This window comes from Oncorhynchus gorbuscha, linkage group LG11, assembly GCF_021184085.1.
Source record: "Oncorhynchus gorbuscha isolate QuinsamMale2020 ecotype Even-year linkage group LG11, OgorEven_v1.0, whole genome shotgun sequence".
Lineage (NCBI taxonomy): Eukaryota > Metazoa > Chordata > Actinopteri > Salmoniformes > Salmonidae > Oncorhynchus > Oncorhynchus gorbuscha.
The window spans coordinates 61,904,974-61,915,427 of record NC_060183.1 but is presented as its reverse complement, the minus strand read 5'-3'; the positions used below and the strand labels follow the sequence as shown (position 1 = coordinate 61,915,427).

General features: G+C 42.5%; 1 protein-coding gene across 5 annotated transcripts in view; it reads right to left on the bottom strand.

Annotated features, from left to right (window-relative positions):
* Positions 1-3,153: 3,153 nt before the first annotated feature.
* The window catches only part of pik3r1 (phosphoinositide-3-kinase, regulatory subunit 1 (alpha)), a 56,850-nt gene continuing 49,549 nt past the window's right edge, over positions 3,154-10,454 (bottom strand). For 3 of the 5 annotated variants that reach the window (XM_046370383.1, XM_046370384.1, XM_046370386.1), the window contains 7 exons: positions 6,780-6,987; positions 6,485-6,665; positions 6,099-6,367; positions 5,802-5,978; positions 5,630-5,704; positions 5,302-5,472; positions 3,154-4,840 (listed from right to left, as the gene is read on the bottom strand). In XM_046370383.1, the coding sequence (XP_046226339.1) occupies positions 4,651-4,840; positions 5,302-5,472; positions 5,630-5,704; positions 5,802-5,978; positions 6,099-6,367; positions 6,485-6,665; positions 6,780-6,987 (1,271 nt within the window). In that variant the 3' untranslated portion in view covers positions 3,154-4,650. Of the gene's footprint in view, positions 4,841-5,301; positions 5,473-5,629; positions 5,705-5,801; positions 5,979-6,098; positions 6,368-6,484; positions 6,666-6,779; positions 6,988-8,751; positions 8,924-9,006; positions 9,353-10,454 lie in introns of those variants that run through there. The other 2 variants (XM_046370387.1, XM_046370385.1) reach the window with 2 other exon arrangements.

Genomic DNA, 10,454 nt, shown 5'->3' with positions numbered 1-10,454 from the left:
ATTAAACAGTGGTTGTCAGAGGATACGCTTGATCAACCTCATCTATATCCTACATCTCGTAGCTACATCTGCATTCTGGCACTTTAGTTGAGAGGAAGTTCTAGAAGGTGATCGAATTCTAACAAAAGACATTTTCGCATGTTTTAAAACTGAACATTTTGGAATTTCCCATCCTGGTGGTTCTAAATGCAGACTAAGGACATTGTACTGATGGGCAGGAGGGTGGTTAGTCTTTGCAATTCAAGGAACTGCAATGGGAAGAATCCAGTCTATATTTACTTTTGGTCTGCATTGCTGAAATGATATCCCGCTCTCACCCTCCCGCTCTCTGTAGATGATCACTCAAGTTTTCTGGGATGGCCATAACCTCCAGTGATCTATGTGCCTTTTGAGCTGGAGCAATGTTACATAACCTAGGACAAAGACTCATTGCTCCTAGCCTGCTGGTACGGCCTGCTGGTACGGGCTGCTGGTACATCACTGGATGTCTTTGTAACACTTAAAACCTGTTAAAAGACTGTGATAAACCTGTTACACACAGTGGTGGATAGCAGCCAATACCTACTGGGTTGCTGCTTAAGATTTCGCTGTGGATGGAACCAGTACTTGGTCAAGGCATTAAATAAGTTAATTAACCACAGCTTGGTTAAGGAACACTGTGCTTACTGTGGTACTGGGCATGACAAAGTAAAATGCTAAAATCAAGTGAAATCTGATCAAAAGACCCATTTCATTTAATACATTAACATCCTGTATCTGCAAGTAGAAATTAACTGGTGAAATGTAGGACGTAAAAGTCCATTCTAGAATTAAGTGATGAGTGGTAAAATAGCTAAAACCACATACGCTTCTATAAATTCAGTCACAATGTGAATGTTCTCAGAGGGAACAAAGCGTTCAGACGCTCTCGGTTTTCTTATTACTGGTGACATCAATGCTGTGCCATCATGCCATACCTGGAATTTGCATAACCTAAAAAAAAGACACCCAACTGTACACAGAGTTCTGCAACTGAAAAGGAGCCTTCAGTAGTTTTTCCTTTGAAGTCATCTAGTTGTACTTTTCAGCTGGTATGGATCCATAGATGTCACAATATTCTGGTAAAATGAGCAATTTACTTCAAAAATAGTTTCTTAAACACTTTTATTTCATTTTAACAAAGCCTAATACAGGTTTGAAGCAAAACTGGGGAACACTGTTAAATCTCAATCTCAACATTTCTGTCACAGTCACCATGTCAACTGAAGTCATATTGTCATTGAGGGTTAAAAGAAAATAAACCTCAAAACGGTTCAGGTTTTTTTCAAAGAACACAGAGCGTAGAGATGACACTTTGGACAAAAGTGACAAACAAGACCAGGGCCACCTGAGATCAAACTACAATTATACAACAAATTTGAAAAGGTATTGTATAGTACAATGGGTATTTATCCCAGAGGTGACATAGTAGCTTGAATCCAAACTTGCTTTGTTTTAACTGGTTCTGTAGTTATTGGCCTTGAGTGAACCAATGTGAGTAAAGCAAAAGAAAAACAGTTAACGACAATTAATCTTATAAAGAGTAGTAGGCCATGAGAAACTGTAATCCATGGTTCAGTTCTATAAACACCCATTAAAAATCTAACAATCAATGAAAGTGATGGGGCCATGTGAGCATGTTAAAACATTTTTTTTAAAGGCCAAATAACCTGAAATCAATTCAAATCAGCTCAATATTTGGTTTGATGTTACTTAAAAGGTCATTACATTTTTTGTTATGGCCAATAGACTACTTTCAGGGAGAGGAACCGTCTAACATAAAGTTGTAAAATAGTGAACTACTCCTTTAAAATGTGTAAAAAGGAAAATTCTACATTTTGAAATAGCTATTGACTCTTGACCAATCAGAATGACGAACATCCACATTGCAGAGCTTAACAGTGGACATGCTGCTTTCCACTAGATGTTGGAACATTGCTGCGGGGAGTTGCTTCCATTCAGCCACAATGACATTTGTGACGTCGGAAACTGATGGGCGCTCCAATTCAACCCAAAGCTGTTCAATGGGGTTGAGGTCAGGGCTCTATGCAGGCCAGTCAAGTTCATCCACACCAATCTCAACTAACCATTTCTGTAGGGACCTCAATTTGTGCACGGAGGTACTGTCATGCTGAAACAGGAAAGGGCCTTCCCCAAATTTCCATTGCTCCAATATCCAATGGCAGTGAGCTTTACACCACTCCAGCCGACGCTTGGCATTGCGCATGGTGATCTTAGGCTTGTGTGTGGCAGCTCGACCAAGGAAACCCATTTCATGAAGCTCCCGAAAAACAGTTATTGTGATGACGTTGCTTCCAGAGGCAGTTTGGCACTTGGTAGTGAGTGTCGCAACTTAGGGCAGACGATTTATACGTGGTACGCGCTTCAAAACTCGGCGGTCCTGTTCTGTGAGCTTGTGTGGCCTACCACTTCGCGGCTGAGGCATTTTTGCTCATAGACGTTTCCACCTCACAATAACAACACTTACAGTTGATTGGGGCAGCTCTAGCAGGGAAGAAATTTGACTAACTGACTTGTTGGAAAGGTGGCATGCTGACGGTGCCACGATGAAAGTCACTGAGCTCTTCAGTAAGGCCATTCTACTGTCCATCTTTGTCTATGGAGATTGCATGGCTGTGTTCTCCATTTAAATTTTATTGACTGGGCTTGGATGGTCTTTAGCTGATAGTCTAAAGTTGAATATAATATTATTTAAATTAAATAAAATCTATTTATCGACATAAATGTTACTATGTTTATCATTCTGGGGACATAACGGAGTTGAAAAGAAATGTATCAAGATTATTTTTGTCATGTTAGGTCATACAATATCTATCACTGTGAATTTCCATTGATACATGTTTACAGTGTAGTAGAGATTAAAATCCTAATTTACAGTCATGGATAAAGGGGTGAGAAAACTAAAACTGCAGCAGTGACACTGTTTACTAGAGGGTTGCAGCAAAATGTTGGTACTTCCTCCAAGTAACAGAACCACTATGTATTGGCAGAGAAAGTTGTACGATAATAAGCAATCATTATTCTAAATGAGTTGATCCATCCCTTTAAACACTCAAAAGATTTTCTGATACAGAAAAAATACTTTTGGGACAAAGCATACGGGAAGATCAAATGTCTCCCAATTTATACTTTTAATAACAATTTTTGTCATTTAAAAACACAGATTTGCTTTGATCTCATTGTGAAGGGGAAGGTTATATAACAAAATAAATCTATACTGTTGTTTCCATGGAGATGGTTGAAAAGTTGAGTACAACATGCACCATTATGACTGCAGTAATCAACAAATATTCCCATTATTCCATGCTAAGAGCGCACATACTTAAGAGTCATAGGCTACTTCTCAAATGGCACCCTAGTCCCTGTATCCTATAAGGAATAGGCTGCCCCTTGGATGCTACGGGATGCTACCATTGTTTGTTTTTCGACTAAGATCTAGAACATGTGGCTCTGTTAGAAATATTTGTGACTGAAGCAGCTGTCAAATACTCAAAAGGCTCTCAAGCCTGAGAAGAATATCAGTTTGAAGCAAAAAAAGTACTAATAAAACACTAATTTTATCAGTTGCTGATAAATATTTGTAATAAAGTATGTTACTATTATTTACTTTCTTAAAAAATATGAAGCAGTTTTTATCTTGGCATTTTGACACAAAATATCCTCTTGGATATTTACATGGGAAAAATACACTTTTTCAAGCAATAAAAACAAGCTTATATTATGGGTTTGCAACAGAATAAAAACAACTTTGCAGAAATAAGGGAGACAGAATTGCATAGCATATTAGGATATAACCGAAAAGGAACTGAGCTTTTTTGGTATGGTAGGTTTTCATCGCTTTGTACTGACATTCTCCTCTGTATATATACATACTTATTTCCATTTTAAGTCCGTTCATATTTTCACTCATCCACAGTAGAGAACAGTTGAGTCTCTGCACTGGTTAGCAAGGGAAAAGTCCGGAATTCTTGCCACCTTGTCATCTCCTTTGCTCCTTTGATTCAACAAGTCCGTAGGAGTCTTTTTCAATAAAACAATTATACTTTGTCAAAAGTGCCATTTTGCTACATTTATCAGTTGATCCACGGTCTGTCACTGAACACTTAAACACACAGGTGTGTTAGATATCCCCAACACCTTTCAGATACTGTGAGTTTTGGTCACAAGGATGCACACACTAACTCTCAAACACTCTCAGACACATACACACAGTAAAAACAAATGGGGAAAAGAGGAGGAACAGTAGAAAAACAAAAATGATGCACTCGAGTTTTATCTGCATTTTGACATTCCAGCTGGTAAAGCTTTGAAAAGAACAAGCACCATTAGGAAAAGGCCTCCAATGTCCTCCACTAAGGGAGAGAGTTCAGCAGTTTCGCCTTGACTCTGTGCTCCCACAATAAGCACGAGAGTAACAAGACTACATTCAGGCTCTCGCCACTGCTCACAGTCGCTGAAATGTTTTCAGGCTTCGTTTTGCGGTTGTCTTTAGTCCTTTCCTCTCTTGTGGATAAAAAGTATGCATGTTAGTAGGCAAGACACATCCTAGCTTTTAAAATCCTTAAGGACAAAGTCTGAGTAGACGTATCTGTCCGACTGACGGTAGGGTCCTCACCGCCTCTGCTGTGCATAGACGGGGTGCGCTAGTGTCACATTCAGAGAGTCATTGTGCTGGACCAGTGACGTGTGCTGGTAGTGGAGGACCAGTTCTTTGAGTGAGCTGTACAGGTTGTAAGGCTCAGCAAAGCCAAACCCTGAGGGCGTCTTGTTGATGACACAGTGCTTCACTTCACCTTCCACCCTGGAGAGGAGAGAGAGAAATGTCAAGTCTTGTCCTGTTAGGTCAGGGTTGTACATTTTTGTTACAGCCCAGCACTACAGCACACCTGACTCTACGACTCGACAAACCACCAAGCCCTTGGTCAAGTGAGTTTCTACCCGACACTAAACTAGTCCATGGTTGAGCTGCAATGTCTACACTGAATGCTACACCAGTCTACAGTGTCTGATGCGTGTTTGCAGTGCGAACGTTGATGTATTACTGAACAGTGTAGAAGCAGATAGCTGGAATACAGGTTGAGGTAAACAGAAACTGTGTAAAGCAGCACAGTCCCAACCTTCAAGGGAACACATAACACCTGTACCTAAACCGTCTGTGAACAGCGGTTGGAGTACTTCTTAGGTAAATTATGTCAGTAACCAAAGCAGGTAATGTCAGTTCTGGATGAGGTAGTAGAATGAGTACAAGGTCTTTATACGTACACAACACTGCAGGCGTAGCACCCTGCCTTGCTGCTGTCTCGAACCAGGAATGTTCCGTCCCTCTTCCCCCGGAGGAGGGCCTCAGCCTGCAGCCGGTTGATGTTGCCCAGCTTCCAGGAGCGCTCGTCGTGGTGAGGAAGGTCCTCATCGTCATCCACCATAGAGTATTGACTGGAGAACACAGATGGACGGAGAGAGGGAGTTCGATAATTAAAGTTTGATATTTTATGTTTCTACCGCATTTAACAATGGTGCAATGTGATTCCCCTTTGTCAACTTCAGACACCAGGAACATAAAAAGGATGTAAGGCCAGTCTAGAATACTCACTCTTCTGTGTTCTCGTTTCTGATGTCTAGCCACTCGTTGAGCTTCTTCTGCCTGACTCCCTTCTGGGTCAACCACCTGGAACACAAGAACCATGACAACACCGATTAGAGACAGGAAGTAGAACAAAGTTATTTGAATTTGAGACTAGGAGGTGGATAGAGATTATACTTACGTGAGGTACTGATCCCTGGTTTTGCGGAGCTGGATGAGGTCGGGTTTGATGCTGTTCATCCGTTTGTCGATCTCTCGGTAGTCAGCAGCCTGCTTCTTTAAGTCCTCCTCCAGACGCCGCTTGCTGTCCACGATCTCACTGATACGAGACTTTAGCTTCTCATAGTTGCCCACGATCCTGAGAAAAACAATAATTCACATAGTTAAGAAACATGAAGAAACTGATCCGTTAAGAAAACGTTACTGTCCAAATTCAACCTTTTTATAATTTTTGGGGGGTTTAGATCCAAGTCCTTACCTCTGGATCTCCTTGTCATTGCCTTCCCTCCTGAACTTCTCAATGTACTCCTTGCTGTACCGCTCTTGCGTTTGGCACTGCTCCTCGAATATCTTGATGGTTTCATTGAAGGCTTCGATCGCTGTCCTTTTCATTTGGATTTCCTGGGACGTCCTGGTGTACTCCTCGTAGAGTCGGTCATACTCTCGATTCTTCTCCTGGTACTGCTGATGGTACTCATGGAGCTTCTTCCCCACAGCATCAATATTGTCCTCCTTCACCACCTGATCCTGAGGAGGAAAGGAGAAGAAATGGATTGAATATTCAGATTTATGATGAACTTGCAAAGACCTTTTAGCTAAGATGTATTGTATGAAAAGTCCTAGACAAATAAAGTTGATGGTTACCTGCTGGTGTTTGGAGACGGGAAACTGCAGCTTCACGTCTAGCTTGGGATTGTACTGGGCCAGGGACTCGTTACGGTAGTGGTTGATGAGCTCCACCACTGAGTTGAAAGTCAGGGGGTCAGAGAAGCCATATTTCCCATCCCGGTGGAATATCTTTATCAGCTTATTGTTACCCCCTTTTCTGAAGTCGGAAAACAATAGAAAACCAATTAAAAACTAAAATATCAACAAACACTTGTTATCAAGAATGGTGAGAAGTCTTTAAGAGGAAGGGAATGGGGAAGGGTAGTCTTACCTCAACGTGAGCGTGTAGTCACCGTGCATCTTGGTGGAGGCGTCACGGACCAAGAACGTACCGTCGGCCGTGTCCCTCAGCTTCTCATTGACCTCCTCGCGTGAGATGTCTCCCCAGTACCACTCGGCGTCCTGCAGCGCCATGTTGTTGTTCATACCGTTGTTAGTGACAGCAGGGGGAGTGGGTTTTGGTGGCTTGGGAGGTAGGGCTGTAGTGGACAAAAGGGGAGAGGTGGCTGCTTAGTACATGAAATAGTGATACAGTCAAAACCTTAGTGCATTAAAAACGATCATAGAGTTATCAGGAGGGATGTCAGAAAATCCTGGCGTAGTCAAAGAAAAAAAATATAGATATGTTTTATTGTCACATACACCGAATAGGTGTATGTGGTGCTTTATAGGGTCAGCCATAGTAGTATGGCGCCCCTGGAGCAAATTGGTGTTAAGTGCCTTGCTCAAAGGCACATTGACAGATTTTTCACCTTGTCTGCTCGGGTATTCAAATCCAGCGACCTTTCAGTTACTGGCCCAATGCGCGAACCACTAGCTACCTGCCGCCCATTAGACTATAATGCTTAGCCAGCGTATTCCTGGGGGGAGCTGGAAGTGGGTGTTGAAATATCTATTACTCTATAGCTGCGAGATGCAATATTATTCCATTTGCTTTGCAGGTAATTAAATTGGCCCACAAATCTGTAGGGATACACATTCAACTGGACGCATCTTTGCCTCATGAGCAGGAGACGTGAATCCAATCACACGTCTGCGGCAGTTAGCAGTATCCTCCCCCCATCATCCTCCCCACTACTCTCTCCACTTGAGTGAGACTGTCAGGGAGAATAGATTTCATTCTGGAAAAAGAAGCCCCTTCCCATCACTATCTCCGGTCTTCGTGTTTGGACCATAAATCACAACGACTGGAAATCAACCGCATCTGTTGACCCGATTATACCATGCACAGATTATCTCTGCCTTTCTGCAGAACGGCCACAAAAAATACAAAAGAAATTACACTGCACAATTTCAGACCTAAATGGAGCACATCTGTGCTCCAGCAGCTGAAATACAAACAGTGCTAAACCATTGGAGTATCATCCTGTAAGTCCTATAACTACATATCTACCAATATAACGGTCTGTAGAGACAAAAAAAAATAAACAGATCCCATTGACAAAAAAAATCCTTGCGTGGCATTGAGCACATCCCGTCCCTTCTCTTCTAATGGCTTCTTCTCAGCATCAACATTCTCCCTAATGCAGATTGCCATTCTGATTCCATGCTGCAAAGCTCTGGTGTCCATTGCCCCTGCATAGCACCCCTTCAGAAATCATTCCGTGGAGATGGGCTCATCAAAAAGCCCTCATTTCTGCACTAGATTGGCTAATCACAAGTGGCATTAACCTGCGAGGGCTGGCTGCCTGGCTCAGGATCCCTATAGCTGCCTCTCTCTCTCGGAGGTAGGAGTTAGCAGGGGCAGAGCTGAAATGGTAGCAGACTATTTTTAACCCACTAGTACTGCTGCACTCCCTTTGTTTCCTCTCTCTCTAGCAGCCTGCCTAGTGACCTGGACCTCGCAGGCTTTTGTATAGCAGGAGAGACACCGAGTCATGTGTACAATACACAGGTTTATAACATGAGCCATATCCATGAGATGGAATATTATATGTAACAGTACATATAGTACAAATAACAGCAACACCCAACTGGTGGCAGGAGTGCCTAAAGCCACTGATCCCAAGAAGAGGAGCTCAGAGATAAAGCTCGGAGATGACCAGAGGGTATGGAAATGAAAGCAGCAGGTTTTGGGTTGACAGCCAAGGTGACAATTCACATCACACTGCCTTGTGAACTGCTGCTGCTAGCCCCTAGCCTCAGACTAATCTCCTGGTCATACTGAAACCAGTGTCTCAGCATGCAAAGAGACAGACTTGTCATGCAACATCCAACCTGACTGAGCGAGTCAGTTCGCCTACCTGGAAGGTCCATCTCTAAATAAAATAAAGGTTCGGAATCGGCATCAAACTCAGATCTCAGACACAAGTCCTCCAAATCATCCATGTTTCAGAGATTTGTTGCCTTGTTGCACATTTGAATGATAATAGAATATCGTAATACGCCCGGAAAGGTGCCCCGTTCTCTTGTACAAGCGTCTTGAAACCCATTTTAAAAAGCCATCATAAAGGGCAGCTTGCCTGCTTCCTTGCTCAGTAACGCGTTACATCACTTACCACAGCCAATCACACAGGGGGACTGTCACCGACCACTCCTGCATTTTTCATTTCCTGAGAGCGATGTCGTCATTTTGAAAGCACACTTGCCTTTTTTCTTTCTTGTTGCCGATGCTATCCCTCAATGTGCACAGCCCATGCAGTGCAGATCACAGTACCTATATAGACTAGAAGACGCGCAGGCTAAAATACCCCTATAACAACCTCCGTACACAGCATCCTTTCCAAAGATCTGACTATAGCTGCTTCCAAACCAAACCGTGCAACATCTTCTCTTAGCTGTAGCACAATGTGAGAGAGAAAAACCTGCAGCCTCTCTCTTTCTCTTCCTTGCTTGTTCTGACTCTCAGCCCTCCCCTCTGCCCCTCTCTTGCTGTTTGCTCGCCCCACCTCCCTGCACGCTGTGCACCGGTTTAGTCCTGCCCACTGTTGGCACTGAGACAAAGCCAGCTTGGCTGCTGCATCACGTAGGCACAGTGGTGTAAAGTACTTAAGTAGTACTTTAAAGTATTTTTTGGGGGCATCTGTACATTACTATTTATATTGGACAACTTTTAAGCCACTACATGCCTAAAGAAAATAATTTACTTTTTACTCCATACATTTGTACATTTTGAATGCTTAGCAGAAAAATGTAACATCCCTGGTCATACCTACTGCCTCTGATCTGACAGACTCACTAAACACAAAAGTTATGTCTGAGTGTTGGAGTGTGCCCCTGGCTATCTGTAAACATTTTGTACATTTTTTAAATCAATTTTTTTATAAGAAAATTGTGCCGTCTGGTTTTCTTAATATAAGGAATTTGAAATGATCTAGATCTTTACTTTTGATAGTTAAGTATATTTAAAACCAAATACTTTTAGACTTTCACTCAAGTAGTATTTTACTGGGTTACTTTCAGTTGAGTCATTTTCTATTAGGCATCTTTACTTTTACTCAAGTATGACAATTGGGTAAATTTTCCACCACTGCATAGGCAGGCCAGGCAGAGGAGCTCCACTACACATCCTAAAGCCTGTGCACCGGTCACAGCCTCCCCCTCCTACTATCACCTGCATTCTGGAGGCTCCAAAATACACCAGTAATCCTCTAGGAGTGACACTCAGCAAATTCAGGACTTCTCTGTGCGGCTGAGGGACACTAAAATAGCGCCAGTTCTGGGTACTGGCTTAAAACTAGGGGCCAGGAGTGGAACGCAGTCATTGTCATCCCAGGACCAGCTTATGGGGACGAAAAGGATGAGGGAACGGCGTCTTTCCACAGGTAGCTTGGTAATGATGAAATAGGCCACATTGACTGAAAGTCAATATACCTGAAAAAAGCTTATCTGCATGATGAGGACAGCTGAGCGTAGCTTTATCTTTTTAAGGACACGATCTCATTTCAATGATAGCTAGCTACGCACTGAATGAAAGTCATACACATGATTTTATACATATTAAAAA